General features: G+C 37.2%; 2 protein-coding genes and 1 long non-coding RNA gene across 3 annotated transcripts; 2 read left to right on the top strand and 1 right to left on the bottom strand.

The window, feature by feature from the left end:
- Window positions 1-1,586: 1,586 nt before the first annotated feature.
- LOC113320405 (translocase of chloroplast 34, chloroplastic-like) lies at window positions 1,587-5,145 on the top strand. Its single transcript, XM_026568320.1, has 8 exons — window positions 1,587-1,666; window positions 2,082-2,192; window positions 2,316-2,423; window positions 2,543-2,667; window positions 2,803-3,067; window positions 4,328-4,396; window positions 4,507-4,668; window positions 4,810-5,145. The coding sequence occupies exons 5-8, from the start codon at window positions 3,035-3,037 to the stop codon at window positions 4,918-4,920; spliced, it is 375 nt and encodes a 124-aa protein (XP_026424105.1). The 5' UTR covers window positions 1,587-1,666; window positions 2,082-2,192; window positions 2,316-2,423; window positions 2,543-2,667; window positions 2,803-3,034; the 3' UTR covers window positions 4,921-5,145.
- Window positions 5,146-6,881: 1,736 nt separating this feature from the next.
- On the top strand, window positions 6,882-7,405 carry LOC113325445 (40S ribosomal protein S28). The gene has a single exon (XM_026573654.1). The coding sequence runs from the start codon at window positions 6,888-6,890 to the stop codon at window positions 7,083-7,085; it is 198 nt and encodes a 65-aa protein (XP_026429439.1). The 5' UTR covers window positions 6,882-6,887; the 3' UTR covers window positions 7,086-7,405.
- Window positions 7,406-8,736: 1,331 nt separating this feature from the next.
- On the bottom strand, window positions 8,737-9,239 carry LOC113321740. The gene is made up of 3 exons (XR_003346866.1): window positions 9,166-9,239; window positions 8,956-9,048; window positions 8,737-8,833 (listed from the first exon to the last, which is right to left on the bottom strand). It is a non-coding gene; the product is annotated as an uncharacterized LOC113321740 (long non-coding RNA).
- Window positions 9,240-19,243: the final 10,004 nt, after the last annotated feature.

Raw genomic sequence — 19,243 nt, 5'->3', positions numbered from 1 at the left:
ATCAAAGTCTATATAGCAAAAAGACTTTTGTCTCAAGATATGAGATAGAGTAGATAGACTTTTGAGTGATAGATAAGTTAAAGTCTCCACATACCTTTTAGTCGATGAAGTTCCACCAGTTCCTTGAGTAGTTCTTCGTCTTGTATGATGATCGCCATGGAGTTCTTGAGCTCAACTACACTTTCTATACTAGTCCGAGACTTAGCTATAGTAGACTAGAAATCAAGACTTATAGTTTTGATCACTAACATTAACATACATGCTTAAGATGGCAACACATGCGAGTTCGACCGAGCAATGCTCTAACATAAGTCTTAAAAACCGATTCTTACAATCGGTTTATGAGAGCATAAACATAGCCCGATTCTGGATTTATTTTTTTCAATTTTTTTTTTCATGTTTTGAAGATGAAGTAATATTAACTGGGGTTCTTCTCTCCTTTCTCTCTCCCCTTTTCTCTCTGAACCAAAGAAGAAAAAAAAAACTACTTTCTTCAAAAACTTAAATCCTTGATCCTTCCGGTTTTGGTTTGATTTTTCAGATCTACCGGACGGATCGAGTCTGTTTCTTTGTATATATTTATTTTCCTATAAAAAAAAATTGTTTCTAAACTTTTATGGTTTTCTGATTAGTCTGATGGTTCCACAAAACTATCATGACTTGTTTTCATATTCTCTAATTAGGTTCTTTTGGTGGATTTGGATTTGCATTGTTCTGGATGAAAACGATATACTTTGTCAGATGTGGAGATTGTTTTTAAAGAAATTAATTTGGGCATATTACTTCCCTTTTATGGAAGCATCTGATATCTTTGATGATCAAGAAACAAAATGGTTTAAAACCATTATAAGGATTGTCAATCCTTCAAAGGGTTGCAGAAGTTTAATAGGATTTTCATATATCGTTTCTTTAAGTTTCGATTGTAAATCTTGTAACATCTGTATTGTCCTGTTTATTGATGTAATTGATCAATGTAATCCTTCAAACCTCAATTTGAATGAGGTATTCTAATAAATAAAATTTAGGGGTTTTTTGAAGCCCCTGTTTCCATCAAAAAAATATATTAATTGATGTATAGGTTAACATGATTAAACTTCAATTAATCATCCGATTAATACTAATTAATCAGGGATAAATTAGCCATTATGTAAAATAGTTGGATACCGTTTTTTTTCATTTTACTTCATGATGACCCTTTTTTGTCTCGCAGTCGTAGGCCCCAAATAATCCTTATAGGCCCCAAACTAGTCAGGTTTAAAAGCTCTTCCTCCCCAACTTTTAAAAATTGAGGAATTTGAGAAGTGTTTTGGATAGAAAGTACTTTGATATTTTTTTACCAAACACCAATTTCAAATATTATTGACATATTTGAAAGTGCTTTTCTAGCTTTTGAAAGTGCTTTTGGAAACTAAAAGCATTACAAAACTCAAGTCTTATTTGATGAGAAAACAGAGTCATACATGGGTTATTCAAATGGGATATGGGTGATGTAATCAGATACTTGACCCGATTCACATACCAAACTAATCTACCTTCTCTTCTTCGTATATAAATACAAGTAGTTGGCATTTTGGGTAAGGTTTTTACTTGTGAAGAGAGGGTTCTCAGAGCAGCAGCAAAGGATACTCCCTCCCTATCTGCCGGTTCTTCAATCGAATTACTTCAAGTAAATCTTCTTCTGTTTCTCTAATCTTTTCGTCTTTTACTTGTTTGATCGGATGTTAGGTTTATTTTCTTTATGGGTTGCGCTTATGTTAAAAGATTTAGCCGCCTTTCATGGTTTGCTAAATTTATAAGCTGATAAACCTATTTTTCAGATTCCAACACATGGGTTTCTTTGGAGCAGTATATCTTACATAAAAATGTCACAAACTGATACTGATTTAATTGGTCTTTCACCATTCCTAGTGTTTCTTATGGAACGATTTCTGTTGATGATACCTAGAGCTCTTTAGGTTCACTGTTGGAAGGAAAATCAAATTATTGTTAGCAGAAGGTGTTATAAACCATACAAAACAAATGATTCGTGTCCAGAAGTTGTACTGTAATGATGAACTGTTAATAATTTTGTGAATTGTCAGGATAAGTTGTCAATGGCATCCCAGCTAGTCCGTGAATGGATCGGTATTCAGCAGTTCCCTGCTGCCACACAGACTAAATTGTTTGAGTTACTTGGGAAGCTTAAGCAAGAGGTTTGACCCCTCTTTATCATATTGATAATTCGTTGGTTATTTTTGTTCTATGGAAGTGTTAAATTATTGTCGTCTTCAGTCGCATGTTATATGTGGGTTAACTAAGACAATGTATTTTTTCAGGAAGTGAGCACGTTGACAATTCTTGTAATGGGGAAAGGTGGAGTTGGAAAATCTTCCACTGTGAATTCCCGTGTTGGAGAACGAGTTGTAGCTGTCAGTGCATTCCAGGTTGGTTATCTCATACAATGCTTCAATGACGTTTCTTTTTTCTGGTGAATATTGAAGTTTTAAATTTCTATGCTCGTAATTTATGCATCGCCATTTTCTCTGGGATTATTTTTATGCAGTCCGAAGCATCGCGACCTGTTATGGTATCATGATCAAGGGCAGGGTTCACATTGAACATCATTGACACCCCTGGGCTTATAGAAGGAGGATATGTCAATGATCAAGCTCTTGAGATTATAAAACGGTTTGTATTATTTGACCACTTAAGATGCAGCTTATGAAACATTGTATTCATAGTTATAACTTATAATCTTCATCCTCACATTTTCTTTTCCTTCCATTAAGGTTGACCATGCTTTTGATTTGCCTAATCTTACAGGTTTCTTCTGAACAAGACGATTGATGTTTTGCTCTCTGTAGACCGCTTGGACGCCTATAGAGTGGATAATTTGGATAGACAAATTATTAAGGCTATTAGTGATAGCTTTGGTAAAGCAATATGGCGTCGAGGTGTGGTTGTCCTGACACATGGTCAGCTCTCTCCGCCTGATGGATTGAATTATGATGACTTCTTTAAAAAAAGATCAGATGCACTTCTGAACGTTGTCCACATGGGAGCTCGGATAAAAAAACAAGAATACCAGGTACAACATTGCTTAGTTTATAGGTCTTGAAAGAATTCAGTTTATGGGTTGTCTTTGATGTGAGTAAGACAATGCAACTTATGTGGTATATTAGAGACTGTACTACTGAAGTGAATCAGTAAAGGGTAACTTGAAGTTGTGTAATCTTCTGGTGATTTAGAATCTATCTAGCCGCCTACAACCCAATGATACGGCATACCCTCTAGACAATCAGTACCTACTACCCAATGATAAAAGTCTTTTACTAGTTGTTTCCCTGATGTTTGAAGTGGCTTAGCTGAATAGTATTCTTATTCTGCTATAAACAACTGATCCGAGCTTACAGTATTCTTTTACTATGAACCTGTAGTGTAGACCCTGTGGTGCTGTTCATTGTTTTCATTTGTTTTATCCGTAATCTTCTTTCAAAATTTTATTATAAGTTCCGCTAGGGATGGGAGGTTTTAGAGTAAGAAAACAAAAAATCCACTTAGTTTTAAGACCTCAAAATAATTCGTTTCAAGGCATGTCTTTGACTACAGTATGAGAATTTGAGTTATATCGTAAAACTGCACGCTGAACTACTGTAGTTTATAGACTTAGGCATAGCAACATAATGCGAAACATTTGGAATTTTTCAATCTCGGGAAAGTCCACATATATCGAACTGCCTAAACGTAACTAGACTTTTTGTACATTCGGCTCCTCTATAATGTTGTATTTCATGAGAAATAATTGCATATTCAGTTTCAGTGCACCGAATTTGTGGGACTGGTCTCACTATACTGAACAAGAGTCACCTGGGAGAACAGGCCTGATGAAAAATAAAAAATGTCAAAAGACTTGGGGTCAAGCACTGTAGTCATCTGAGAGAATCAGGTAAGGTGCAGATGGTAACTGAAGGGGTATTTGACGGAAGTGTTAGGCTACTGTGAGACAAAACTTTAAATGCTGTTAGCAATAAACTATTCTGACTTCTATTACTATGGATTCTGTTACTAATATGTAGTTCCTTGATTCCCAGTGATGTCATTTATCGTTCTCTTCTGTTTCCGGCGATCAGTCCTGTATGGTTTTATGTTACTCTAGTCCTTAAGGTTTATCTTTAAAAAACTGAAGTTTTTACAAGAAAATCAAGTGGTTTGAAATTTGATGATTGTGAGGTATTTTGGGTTGCTTTTTAAAATTATCTTCGAATTGGTAACTTTAGTCACTAAGTTGCTTGATCGGAATCAATCAATATTCTGATGTCTTGATCTTTTTTGTTTTTGATGTTTACAGGACTTCCAAATTCCAGTTGTTTTGGTTGAGAACAGCGGGAGGTGCAATACAAATGATGGTGGTGAAAAGGTTAGTGTTCTTTTATCACTGTGCATTCTTTGTCATCATTTGATTTTATTTATGCTATTTTTTCTCGAAAAGTGAAGCCTTATTAACTTGAGTTTGACTGGCCTATGCAGATTCTTCCAAATGGCATTGCATGGATTCCTCATTTGGTACAGACGATAACAGATATTGTGTCAAACGGAAGCAAATCAATTTTAGTTGACAAGAAGTTAATTGAAGGACCTAATCCGAATGAAAGATTCAAGTTCTTTATCCCTCTCCTTTTGGCCTTCCAGGTAAATTTTCTTCAGCATGAAGGTGGTGATTTTAGATAGCATGTTGCAAGTGATGAGCAACACATCTAGCTACTTCAGGTTGAATGTGAATATTATTAATGTTTAGTAACTATTTTCTCAACTGTCTTTGCTTTGATGCAGTATTTTGGTGTTGTTAAACCTATTCAAAGTGCTATCAGGAATGACGCCAAGAGCGAAAATAAGCCTCTGTGGGAATTAAGAGATTTGGGTTTGGCCAATGGCAGGTTCTAAAGTAGTATGGACTTTGTATCTGAAAGAAAATTACCTCATGGTAGTTAATCTCTCAGGTTCTTAGTTGTGTGTGTAAAGTAGCTGCACCAGTCTTCATCTTCTTCGGCAGATACACCTTTTTGTTGGATTTGACTTCTTTTTCAATTTTTTCTGTATGGTATGTTTTCAAGCCTTCAGTTGGACCCTCTCAGAATACTCGTTAATATTATTCACAGTCTCCATCAATGCTTATTATGAAGGAATTGTCTAAATGGTGCAACTCCATTAATGCTCAGCGGCATCATCACAAAGAAGATTGGCTACTTGTACAAAGGATGTTACATTATGATTTTGATAGAGTGATTATCCATAATTTTGATAGACTGATTCTACCGTATTTTTTCAATGCTTGGGTTAATTGTGAAAGTGAACTCTTTGTTCTTATCAAAAGCCACTGGTCTTCTCCATTACCTTTTTATTGATTGACGAAAGCTTTTGAAATTGATAAACGGCACTTCTGGATTTGGTGTCGTAACTTTTAAAATTGATGAAAGCTTTATTTATTTTCTTCGAATCATGAAATTTGCGTTCTTTAAATACAAAATCAGAAACTTTCAAGATAACAATAAAACAACATAGACATCCTCCAACTTCATAAATCTTCTAGTTTCCTAGTCGAAGAAATGTGATGGGCCGATCGAGCAAAAAGAAGTCATGGCTAGTCAAAAGAGGGATATGGGTGATGATATCAAATACTTGACCCGATCCATATATCAAACTAATCTGAGACCGTTTGTTAGCATTGATGGGATCGTAAGGTCATGAGTAACCAACGCGGCTGGTCTTCGATTATAGACCTGAATCTTCTTTTCCTCGTATAAAAACAAGGAGTTGAATATTAGGGTTAGGGTTTTATTAAAGAAGTTCACAAAGCAGGAGAGGGTTCTTAGAGCAGCAGCAAAAGGATACTCCCTCCCTATCTGCCGATTCTTCAAGCGAATTTCTTCAAGTAAATTTTATTTCTTTCTCTAATCTCTCTTCATCTTTTACTTGTTTGATTTGATGTTTGTGTTTATTTGGTTGCGATTTTGTTAAGGATTGAACTATCTTTTCATGGTTTTCTAGCTTTCTCTGATAAGGTTTTGAATAGATTAGTTAAAAAGTTATTTCTATCTTCTGCGTGAATGGATTTTGATCTCCTTACGTGATGCTAAACTGCTGTTGAACTTTTATTTTCATTCAAAGTCTTTCGATGATTAAGATGATAATTGCTTATACCTGTGATAGATTTGTTTGTATGTAGATACTGATTCATTTGGATTATCAAAGTTTTGACTTGTGGTTGTAGTGGGTTAATGGCATATTCAATATGAAACTTGAAATAAAACGTGTATGAATGAGTTCTGTAAGGAGATACAAGTTTAGATGCTAAAATTGGTGAAGTGATTTTTTGTTTTGTTTTGTTAATCTGCTCTTCAGTTTGTGTTTGATATTTCCAGAGTCAACTACACTGTGTGCTTATTTACGTTCACACTTTAAATTAAATAAATTAAAATACATGGGTTCCTTTGGAGCAGTACATCTTACATAAAGATGTCACATATTATTTTTGAGTTTGGATATGTAGTAATTCAGTTGGTCTTTCACCAGTCATAGTGTTTCTTATGGATCATTTCATGTTGTGGAATAAGATTAGAAGCGTTTTTTGGAGTCTGAAAATGTTGCACAGCCTGTGCTCTTTATATTCTTTGCTATTTGTGCTTTTTGCTACACTTTTATTAACTGTATAAAGTGTTTGAGTTATTTTGGTGTTGATAGTTCCTTTCCTCAACTTAAATGACTGCACTGTGTAAACTGTGTTGTTAAATGTCTTGTCCTCCATATATGCTTGTGTATCATTGCTAGATCATGTATATTTGTTTATGTTATTTTTGACAATCTAATGGGGAATTAACAACAGTGTTTAATAACTGCTATTTCAGGAAAAAATGGACTCCGGTGTGAAGCTAGCAGTTGTTGTCAAGGTTATGGGACGAACTGGATCAAGAGGACAGGTGACCCAAGTTAGAGTTAAGTTTTTGGATGACCAAAACCGATTGATCATGAGGAATGTGAAAGGACCTGTTCGTGAAGGTGACTATCTCACTCTTCTCGAATCAGAAAGAGAGGCCAGAAGACTTAGATAATTTCTCTCAATGGATCTCTATTTTGCTAGGTTGGGGGTACTTGTGTGCTTTGAGTTGATGAAACTTTCTTTAGGTAATTAGTGTGTTGTTAAATGTTCACAAGTACTCATGATACCTTTGCTTGCACAACTTTATATGTTTAAGTTGGAGACTAAAGTTTGATATCTGTTGATGGAAAACGAGAAGTTTTGAAGGTTTATTATGAGCATCTAAATATGTTGGTCTGTTATTGTTAAAGTCTGTGATGTTTAATTCGTATCATGAGAAGTATTTTGATGGATATCACGAGCTTTAAAAAATTTCACTTCCCTATTCACCTATTTAAAACGTGTTTTAATTTCCGTTTCTTTGTTCATTTCACTTGATTGAAAATCATGAAGTAATGTGATTTTTCTCTCTATATCTTATTTTTCTATCAATTCCAAATATTGATTCAATGGTTGATTTCCGTTTCTTAGTACTTCAAGTTTTTTGTTTTCATCTGTTTCAAGTTTCAATGTAGAATCAATGTAGAATCAATGTAGAACATCTAATCATGAAGTACTTCAAGTTTTTTGTTTACATCTGTTTCAATGTAGATTAGCAGTAATCATCCCAAGTAGAGCTGGCAAACGGGCGGGACGGGGCTGGCTTGTGACCAACCCGCGGGTTACGGATTAATACAAGCCTAAGCTTGCGGGTTGAAATTCTTCACGGGTGGTCATTTATCTAACCCGTGCCCGTCCCGGATAAAGCTCGCAGGTTCACGTGTGCTCACGGGTTACCTGGTTTTTGTTGAGTCAACTCGCCAGAAATCGATTTCTGGGCTATTTCCTTCCACATTCAGGCCATCTAAAGTTCCTTAACCTACAAGCTACAACCTAAGTATCTAACATTCATCCAATTTATTTGGTATATCAATTCAAAAACTCAAAATTGCAAAACTAAACTAATTTTGCATTTAAAGAAACACAGACACAAATACTATCATAGTCATACTAGTCATTAGTAGTTTACTTAAGTACTTTAGTTACAGTTACACAGTACTTCATCAGTTCATGATGATAATTGATAAATAATGAAAATAAACTTCCGAGACCGAGACTGTAGATACCATTGTTTCTAATTTGTATCACCAAGTGCGACAATATTAATAACCACTTCCTGCACAAAATATATATTGTGTGGTTAAACAAAAATCCATTGTCACATTGCATAATGCTAAAAACCAAATTGGACACTTCACATAAAAAAATTTCACAATAGTCCACAACTGTGGCTACTAACTGGTTAAACCACTAATACACAAAGCATAGAGATCCTAATAGTATGCATGATCAATGGAAGCAGTTTAAGTTTAATGTACATCATGAACGAATAGCTACAAGGATTCTCAGATGCACCTCTTTGGCATTTACCAATTACTTCAGAACAAACCCAGTGCCGCATTCCAAAAACCAAAATCGGCATTACACATTAAAAAAATTCACCAGAGTCCACAGGACACACAGAGAATGAATAGCACAGGACACACAGTAAAGCATCTTGGCGTACAATTTAGGCAAAGTGTATCCTACACATAAAGAATCAATCACCCACCCAAAATCAAAATCAATCTATAAATCACAGTAAACACCCAAAATCAATCCAAAAAACAAAAAAAATCATTTCCAAAAAACACATACCATCATGACACAAGCTTCCTGAACATCTCTAACAGCAGCTTGTTCAACGATGTTCCTCACCAAAAATCTCTTGATTGCCTTATCCTATTCCAAATCACCACCACCACCACAAAAAACAACTACTGAATCAGAAAATCTATATCCATTCATATCAGATCCCAAGAAAAAATCAAATCAAATCTGTGAAAATGAAATCAATTAGTTACCTTAGGGCAACACTTTCCACAGTTTGAACAACATATGAAGTTAACATGACCACGACCATGTTTGTTACGACCACCATTCCTTCGCTTAAACGTCTACAGAAATCAAAACAAAATCACCAGAAATTCAAAATCATAAACTTGTATAAATCAACATCTATCATGAAGATTGAAACATGATTTAGGGTTCATTTGATTGAAAGAGGGACTTACCATGTTGTGATTTGCAGCCGCTTCTTCTTCTTCCTCTGAAGCTCAACTTGAGAAATCTCTCCGCAGCGGCTCTGTGTGTTCTGTTGCGAATAACTTCTTAAAGATTAAGAAAAAACCCTTTTTTTGTGGTAAGAACTGAAACATCATGAAATTAAGAAAATTAAAGATTACCGATCTTCACAGAATCACAATCACAACAATACTAAGAATATTAAAGATTTGTTGGGATTCCTATGTAAAACCCTAGATTCCTAGAAGAAGAAAATAAAGAAGAAAACAAAAATTAAAATATGATTACATGCTAGCCTTGAATCTTTAGATCAAAGTAACTGCCTTTGATATCTAGATCTAATAGTTCTTTAATTTTTTGTTCTGTCCGCCAGGACTCAGGAGACTCTCTCTGAGTCAGGGAAGAAGAAAAAAAGAGGAAGAACCGAAGAAGAAAGATAGAAAAGCTTAGGGTTTTTCCGATTTATACGATGGAAATTTAGGTGACACGTAACAAGCTACGTGTTTCAGTTTCAGCAGGGTATGAAATTACGGGTTACGGGCCAGACCGCGGGTTTCACGGTACGGGCCGGGTTAACCCGTTTCTTCACAAGCCACTAATTGTACAACCCGCGCCCGTCTTGTTTAGTTACCATCCGGGACGGGTGCGGGTTTTCACGGGACGGGACGGGACGGGCCAACCCGCGGGTTTTGGCTTGGTTTGCCAGCTCTAATCCCAAGAGAAATGACTATGATAGGTGCAAATTGTGTTTTTTCCACCACTTTAACCATTTGGCGTGCAACAGTTGGGCAGGCTTGCACACTTTCGTCTATGAAAACTGGACACCCACCTAGTCATATTATCAACCTGCTTTCTGTACTGTCTGGTATGCTTCATTAATTCATAACTTTCCCAAAACAAGGTTTCTCTTACAACTTAAACACAACATTTTTTTTTAATAAGAAAAGAGAAGAGAATCTCAAATGAGCTGTCTACTCAAAGGATCTACAGGGTGGTCATCTGGGCTATGTCTAGCACCTAGATACCCCTTAACAATGACATTGTAGTTATTACAGTTATCCTTAAAGACAGAGTTCGGAGTAAACTGTAAAGCAGACAAAAGTAACTAGAGATTAGGTCCTTTCCAGTTAAAGTTATGGAGAATGGGAGAATAACTAGATGATCTATCTAAGTTCGCTGCAATGGTGTTGTGTTGAGGGGCTAGTTTGATAAGCTTGCCCAGAACAAAGTCAATTGCTTCAAAATTCCTATTGTTGTTGTGAGTAATGTCTCCTTGAAATCTTTCCTGAACTTCTAATTGGTATTCAGTCTGAATTGCATGTAGGACTTCGTCTTCCTCTGCTGCAAAGTCAATATTAGTCTGGTGCATTTCCTTGCTCCAGTACAGTGCTAGATGAGCTCCCCTGCTTGCTCTGTCTGCTCTGCTGAGTCCGGTTGTAATGTCCTTGATGTTTCTTTCTCCCATACATTGACCTGTGAAAGCCATAGCCATAAAAGCAAAGTTAGTATAAGATGGTAGATCACTATTATCCATATTATTGTGAACTTCCAAGATATGTATGCTAATAGTGATTTCAAATTTTTCTTTGTTGTTTCTGATTATACTGCTTAGCCTTAGATTCTGATCACTGGAACTTTCTTGGTAGTATAGATTATTTAAGATATGCTCAGGGTTATGATTCACTCTAGAGAAAGTGCATAGATGTTGAGTAATTTTCAGAGCAGTAGTAGCTGTAGAGGGTTTTATGTTTCTGGAAACCAAATCACATCTAGCTTTCCAGATGAACCAACAGATAGTGGCAAAAGTAGCATTCCAGCTAACAGTGGGATTGTTGGGGAGAAACCAACTGTTGAACCAATCATTGAAGGAGGAATGACCACCAAAAAGTTGATGATTCTCCCCAATGAGAGTTTCCCAAACATCAAAAGCACAAGGGCAAATCAGGAGAACATGAGTGGTGTCTTCAGAAGCATTCTTGCAGATGTTGCAGATGGGATCAATGTAGTTCAGAATGCTAGCATACTTGGCATTAGTTGGCAGAATGCCATGACCACATTTCCAGGTAAAAAGCTGAATAGCTGGTGTAGTATCAAGATTCCAGATTTGATTCCAAGGAGCTATGGGAATGTCATTAGCACACTTATCATTGATTTGCTTATCATATAAGGATTTGACAGAAAATTTCCTTGTATGAGTTAGGCTCCACCTTATAGAGTCTTCAGTGTTAGGGTTATGATTAGTTTGGAGAATGAGATTCTGGATGTCTTGGGTAAACCAGAGAGCTAGGATGGTTGTGTCCCAGTCTCCATAGGTATTGAATAGTTGATTTACAGTTTTGAGGTTTGAGGGGCATTGGGGTGGTTTTTGAATTATATCAGCAAGGTTAGGGATCCATCTATCCTCCCATATGTGGATGTTGTTGCCATTCCCTATTTCCCAGATATAGTATTTTTTGTATGCAGGATATGTTTTCCAGGATACCTTTCCAAATCTAAGATTCAGTAGATTTTGGCTTGGTATCCATTCTGATAACATGTTGATTAGGATAGTGAGAAGCCTTCATTGTACTGCTCCATAGTGAGTTTGGTTCTTCAATTAATCTCCAAGAAAATTTTGAGATCATAGATAGATTAAAGTACTCCATATTTTTGAATCTCAAACCCCCTAGTTCCTTTGGCTTGTTGACAGCATCCCAAGAAATGAAGTATGGGCCTTTAGATTTATCCTGTTCCTTATTCCAAAAGAAATCTCTTTGTATGGCATTTATCTCTTTACAAGTAGCTTTTGGGATCTTGAAGCAGTTCATTTGGTAGATGCTAGAGGTTGAGGTGACAGTTTGGATCATAGTAACTTTTCCTGCTGTTGATAAATTAGTTTTCCAACCAGCAAGTCTGTGTTTCAGAATGTCCATACAAGGCTTGAAAGCTTGAATCTTGATTCTGCTGGTGAAGAAAGGAGAGCCCAAGTATTTATCAGTGCTGTTGATCCTTTGGACTTGTATGACATTACATATGCTGTCAGCAATGTCTGGAGCAGTGTTTTTGCTGAAGAAGATTCCTGATTTAGAAAAGTTTATCAGCTGACCTGAGGATTGGCCAAAGTCTTGGAATATCTTGATGAGATTATTACATTCATTCATATTTGTTTTACAGAAGATCATGCAGTCATCAGCAAAGAGGAGGTTATTAATGGCAGGAGCTCCATTGCAGATTTTAGTACCATGAATAAGGTTTTGAGATTCAACATAGGTCAGGTATCTAGAGAGGGCCTCCATGCAGAATAGGAATAGATAAGGGGATAGAGGATCTCCTTGTCTGAGACCTCTAGAAGGTTTAAAGAAATCTCCATGAGAACCATTTACCAAAACAACAAGGTTAGTGGTGGATATGCATTGATGAATTAAGTTGCACCATTGAGTACTGAAGCCCATCCGTGTCATAACTTTGATGACGAATTCACAGTTGACCCTATCAAAAGCTTTGACCATATCAATCTTAATACCCATAGTACCATTAGCTCCTTTTTTCCCTTTTCTGGTATTCATATGGTGAATAAGTTCATGGGCTATAGCTATGTTATCAAAGATTTGTCTGCCATGTATAAAAGAAGATTGAAAAGGGGATATAAGTTTGGGTAGAAGGGGTTTTATTCTTTGAGCAATAAGTTTGGATATGATTTTGTAAGTGGTATTACAAAGGGATATGGGTCTGAATTGGGATGGGGTAGTAAGATTTTCAGTTTTGGGTATTAGGGAAATGAAGGTGGATTTCATCTCTTTGAGAATATATCCAGAAGTAAAGAAGTTTTGAACCATGTTGATGATGTCTTCACCTACAACATCCCAGTTGGCTTGGAAGAAATTTAGTGGGAAGCCATTTGGACCTGGAGCCTTATCCCCTGCCATACTAAAAAGAACAATCTTGATTTTGACAAAATAAGGGGTCCTTAATAGGTTGTTATTTTCAGAATTGGTTATAGTGGTGGGTATGAGGTTTATAAGGTCTTGGTTGATGGTTATTGGTTCAGCAGTGGCCATATTAGCAAAGTGATTGGTGAAGCATAAATTTATTTCATTACTGTTGTGGAGCCAAGAGCCATCTTCATATTGGATGGAGACAATTTTGTTCCTTTTGTACGTTCTCTTAGCATATATGTGAAAGAAGATGGTGTTTTTATCTCCCAGTTTGATGAGCTGATATATGCTTTTAGTCTTCCAAAACTTTTCCTGAACATTCTGCCAATGTTCCACCTTCTTCTTGGCTTCTCTGATACTCTGACCTCTATTAATGTTGAATTGATTCTTGGTGATCCAATCCAGTTGTTGAAGACAATTTTCAAGATTGGTCTTGATATTACCATAAATTTCCTTATTCCATTTCTTAAGTTTGGCTTTAATATCTCTTAGCTTTCTAGCAATCTTTATGGCAAGAGAGCCTTTGTGTTGAGTCTTCCAACATTCTGCAATGATGTCTTTACAATCCTTATGATCAAAACAAGGACCAAAGAATTTAAAGGGGATATGACCTTGCTTCCAATTAGGATTGGTATTGAGGAGAATGGGGTTATGATCAGAATCAATGGCAGGAAGGTTGGAAATGGTAGAATTTGGATGGATGTCAAGCCATCCCTCATTAGACAACCCTCTATCTAATCTTTGTTCAGTGAGTTGAGAGCCTACTCTTCTGTTAGTCCATATGAATGGACATTCAGTGTAACCCAAATCAGTAAAATTGGCATATTCCAATTTCTCCATAAAGATGTTAGCTTCATAAGAATCAATAGGGTGTTGACTGAATTTTTCATGATCATGCAACACAAAGTTTAGATCACCCATTATCAACCAAGGAAGAGTATTGAGTTTACCCGTATTTTCAATCATTTTCCAGGAATGAGTTTTGTCAAAGGTAGTGTATGGGCCGCCATAATATCCCGTGAATAACCAAGGTTCCCCTATAGTAGGATGGACTATGGCATTTATATGATAATTGGAGAAATCTTGTACAGTGACCTTGATATTTGTTTTCCAGGCTAAGACTAAACCACATGCAGTATTGTTTTTCTCCTTGGGCTCTACAAACCAAAAATTAGTGACTCCTATATTGCTAAGGGTAGCTTTCATATTCCTAGTTTTCTGTTTGGTTTCAGATAAAAAGAATATGTCAGGATTATGTTTATTTAACATGTTATTCAGATGTCTACTAGTGTTTGGTTGTCCTAAACCTTGACAATTCCAAGACATGACAAAATAAAATTTCCAGAAATATGAGACATTATGATAGGTGAATATGGTGATTTTGTATCCTAAGTAAATAACACTATGAAGGTCCATGATATTAATGTTAATAATAGAGCTATGATGGGTAGTTATTATGAGGATTTGAGTAATCTTTATATAGACTGAAATTAAACAATGAGTAAGATAAAGAGTTATAATAATGGTTACCTGGTGCATTTGGAAAGGATTTTCTCCCTCAAGATTGCCAGTAATCAACTCAGTCAGATGGTCTTCCTCCATTTGTAAAGAATTAGTATTGCTCCTCGTGGTTGGTTGATTTTGTTCCCAGTGGTGGTGAAGAGGACCAGACATAGCAGGCAAAATGAAGAGCTTCCTTTTTGGATCAACTAGCTGTGTATGTAAGTTAGTACCAACAACCTTAAGTTTAAATTCCTGACTTCTTCTTTCCCAGAGAAACTTTTTCTGGTTGTTGAAATCTTCATTGATTTGGTTTTGAATATCAGCCAGAGAAGGGGTGGTTTCAAAAACATTTGGAGTTGGCATCTTAGTGTTTGGGTACTGGTTAATAGTATTGGTTTTTGGGAAAATATTCTCAGGATTGATAGTATTCTCCATACCAGCCTCAGGGTTTGGATTATGTTTTCTGGCAACAGATTTGATATTGATGTTTTTCTTCTTCATCATTTTGTCCTTCATCCTGCTACTATCCATGAGTTTTTTTATGTTTCTTTTGATAGGCAATGGTTTCCTTGCTGGTAGTTGGTATTTTTCCAATGATGGGTTGATGCAATCCAGCTTTAAAGATGATGTAATCCTATGTTACATCAAGTTCTTCAGTGCTATTCTTTAGAAGGATCTGTCTTTGTGCTAGCCTCATTTTAATAGAAAACTCCTCAACAGCATCTCTGTTAGTGTATGTCTTATTTTGATATTATTCAGAGGGTTGCTGGTATTGGAATTGGTAGGGGTGTTTGAATTTGAGGGATAAGAGTTACTGAGGTTAGATGGGTGTGTTTTATGAGCAGCTTTTTTGGGAAGTTCTTCCTTCTCCTCACAGAGAGGGCCGGGGTGATCCAGAATTCTGCAAACTTTGCAGAAAGCAATACCTTGTAGAGAATATGCCAATTCAAGCCAATATGAGATGATTGGGGTTTCATAAGCATCGATGCCATACTTTATAGCTCTAGTTACATCAATGGTTAAGAATACTGCCAGATTCTTTTCATCTTCATCTCTCCCATAAGCTTTCTTAGCATCTTGAAAGATTCCAGCTGGTTTGATGATGTTACTCATATCAGGAATGATGTTCCTTGGAACTATTTTAACTAGAACCCAAATCATAACCCTGTAGAAATTTGCTTCATCAATAAAGTCTGTACCAGAAGGTGGGACTTCAGTTAAGACAATTGGCTTGTCAAAAATTCCTCTAGTGCCTCCTTTTCTAAACATTCTGTAATCTTCTATGATTCAGTTTGATAGAGTAATAGTTCCTTCTCTTTTTCCAAAGATTTACTTCAGCGTTTCTCCTGAGCTCCCAGTTGTTGTTGATAAACCTTGAGATTTCCCTGGTTTCATGCGATATTTTGCTGCAGTACCTGCCAATGAAGACCCATTTCCAATCCTTTTCTTCTCAGGTAAGATGTTCTCAGAGTTTATGAAAACTTTGGGAAAAAGGTCTTCAGGGATATTTAGAGAAGAGTTCATTTGTTCTACAAGTTTTTCAACTTGATCAGAAGATTTAGTTCCTAAGGAGGAGGCCATGAGATAAGTTCCAGGGTCTGTGACAATGATATAGATGATATGAGGATAGTGGTAGGAAGATCTCTTGAGCTAATAACTTTAATTTGAATTTGGTAGTGTAGGTGAGGTTTGTACTCAGAGTGTATTTTGTTTTTTTGTTGGGGGTGGTACTTATGGTGTTCTATAATCCAAATGTAATCAGAGGTGAAGTACATGTACGATATGTTATTCAAGTTTGTCCAGTGTCTGTGATGATTGGCTCTGCTGACTGAGTTAATGTAGTTGACTACTGGCAGTCTTTGAGAGAGGGACCTGTCAAAGAGATAATTTCCAATGCAATACAAAATATAATTATGGTAGTACGGTGTTAGTCCGTGAGTACCATTTATGATGAGCGTGCTAGCATTATTGTCAAATGTACTACTATGATCATTAATGAAATATTGATAGCTACTGTGCTTAGTGTTTTGGCCTATTGCTATGATGTCATGCTGGTAAAAATTATAGAACACAGATATGTACCAGGAAATGAGTGAGAAATGCCTTTGAGATATAGGAGTACTTAGCTGTGTTTTGTGTTCGAGGTTATCCACCAAAGTAGCTTTATGGTGCCAAATAATCTTACAATTTGTGCCAGGCCGTATAATGATCATTTGAGTCGTGGTTGTGGATCTGGTATGTATATTCAAGCGGAGCTAGCTCTTCTTTGGGCCTGGAGAAGGAATGACCCACTGCCTCTCACTCTTGGGCCTTAGTTGGAGAGATTCAGAATTCCATTCAGCTTGGATTAGACATCTTGTCAAAACTAAATTCGTCTGAGACGTGTGCATGTGATTGAATCGTGCGGAGGGTTGGCAGTTATTTGCACCGAATTTTTTCCACCACCAGTTGTGAAGCATGCCATCCTCCAGACACCATCTGTCAAGAAATGAAATAAGGGTTTAGTTACCCTTAGCATAGAGCAGTTTAATATTTTAGGCTGTAGGTAATGATTCCCTAGTAGAGGGAAGTTTGAAAGGACATGGTTAGGATGAAGGGTATTGGAGACGAAAGTATTTGATCTTTGGAAACCGTCGCCACTTAACGGTGAGAAGACCCAATACCAATCGATGGATTGCTTTATAAATAGCTCTTCTAGAGAACAAAAATGTTCTAATTTCTTGATTTGTTTCTCTACATTTCCTTATCAAGGCTGTTGATATCCTTGTTAATCCAAGAACCATGTCTGACGCTGAGAAAAACATTGATCGAAAGGGAAAACGAAAGATGATTGAAGTTGATGTTGAACCACGAATTCACTGGTATCCTCGAGAGCACTGTATAACTCGACTGCCCTATGAAATTTCTTTTCCTGAAGGTTGTGAATCGCCTGACTTTGAAGAGGATTTCTCTTGGTATTTGAATGATATGCAGCATAATGTCGAAGTGAAGATTGAGGAGTGTTTGAAAATAGATGGTCCACCAGGAGTCATCCATGAACTTTTGGTTGATTCTACAGTTGATCGTCTTCGTCATTACTTCAATCAACCAAAGCCCTCTCCAATTAGACATGATATCAGTAATCCATTTGCTGACGTGAAGATTAGGGGAGGATTTGGTGAGCAACATAATCCAGGTGAGGAAATTGGTGATTCTTATAGAGTATGTGAAGATGATGTTAAGAGATATGTTACTGGTATGCCCATATCCTCTACTCATCCTCAGATGGGGGAGAGAGATCATTGGGTGTTGTATGCTTTTCATCTTAGGTTTGGACCATTTGAGGTGCATGAAGGTGTAGCTGGTGTCGCCGATTGATTCTTGGTGTCTGGTTTGAGTAGAGTCGGATTTCAATCTGTAACTCTTACTGCAGAAGAGAGTTTTGTGGTTCGAAAATTGGCTAAGCAACATTGAGGGTGAAAACGGTTTCTGCTGGTTTTGGTAAATTCGCGTGTGTGGATGAGAAACGAGTCTAGACCCTAAAAAATGTACTGCACGGGAGTACTTTTGATACGAGAGATAAATATGTACAACCCTGGACTAAACCAATAAATGGTCGTTCCAGGCTTGCTTCGGTCACAAAGTGAAGGAGAAGTGTTGGTCTTAGGGAAGGAAGAGAAGAAAGTGTTGAGACCAGAATAGTTGATTATGAAGGTGTGGTTGTATACTACTTGTATCAGAAAGTAGAACTGGATAGCTGAATGAAAAGCTATCAGGTGATTTCTGGATACTGTGTTGCTCTCCTGACCAAAACTTGTTGTTTGGTGGAAATAGGTGAAACCCATTTATACAAGTCGTAGTAAAACGTACCCTAGTCTCATAGGAAGTGGAAACGATTGAGTAGTGGAAGAGTGGAGTAACGTGTAACGTCAGAATTTATGCTTCCATGATGAAGGAAACGTTTACACCATTACTTCTTGCCATTACTAACCTCCCTTCTTCATGACACTTTCTTGTAATGGGCGTATTGCACGCCGCACGCTGTAAACCGCCAGACCAATACCCTGATGAGTATCCCCCAGTTTGTGACATGTTTGATGTCTCGAGTGTTTTCATGGAAAACATGTAGCACTTTGGTACGTGTGGAAAGTTAAAATCAAGAGGCTTGCCGCAGGAAAATAGCATGCGATGCTATTAGGCTTGTCTTGGATGGTCGCCTGAAACTTGCCACAAGCCTGCCGGATCGGTGGTGAACTTTGATGGATGAGATTGCATCTCATGATGAAGGGTAGCCGTTGATTATGGCTACCTTCTGTTGGCACCTGGTAATGGCGCAGTGGCACCTTTGGTGCATGCCAGCGGCATTGCAGCATGACTGGCATGGCTCGTGCATGTCAATGGCACGATGGTGCAAGTGGCGTATCCATGGCCACTAGATTTAGGCAGCGGGTCTCCTAAAAGTTTCCACAAGTATGGAAATTTGGTGGCAAACTTGGATGGCTGAGATTGTAATCCAGGAGAGAGAGTGGCCATTGACTATGGCCACATTCTGTTGGTACTTGTTAGTGGCATAATGGCATAGCCGCGGCATGCGCCCATGGCATGGTGGCATGGCCGCGTCTGTGGCGTTGTGGCATGGAAAAAGCTAGGATTTGTCTCCGTGGCCAAAGTT

The sequence above is a fragment of the Papaver somniferum genome, chromosome 11 (genome assembly GCF_003573695.1).
Source record: "Papaver somniferum cultivar HN1 chromosome 11, ASM357369v1, whole genome shotgun sequence".
In the NCBI taxonomy this organism is placed as follows: Eukaryota; Viridiplantae; Streptophyta; class Magnoliopsida; order Ranunculales; family Papaveraceae; genus Papaver; species Papaver somniferum.
Note: the sequence above shows the minus strand (reverse complement) of the source record. Positions and strands in the feature narration are given on the sequence as shown.

Bases quoted from the DNA above. Each gene is read 5' to 3' on its own strand.
- LOC113325445 (XM_026573654.1), top strand. From the start codon at position 6,888: ATGGACTCCGGTGTGAAGCTAGCAGTTGTTGTCAAGGTTATGGGACGA.
- LOC113320405 (XM_026568320.1), top strand. From the start codon at position 3,035: ATGGGAGCTCGGATAAAAAAACAAGAATACCAG. The intron at 4,397-4,506 runs GTTAGTGTTCTT...TGGCCTATGCAG, and splicing joins CAAATGATGGTGGTGAAAAG to ATTCTTCCAAATGGCATTGC. The intron at 4,669-4,809 runs GTAAATTTTCTT...GCTTTGATGCAG, and splicing joins CTCTCCTTTTGGCCTTCCAG to TATTTTGGTGTTGTTAAACC.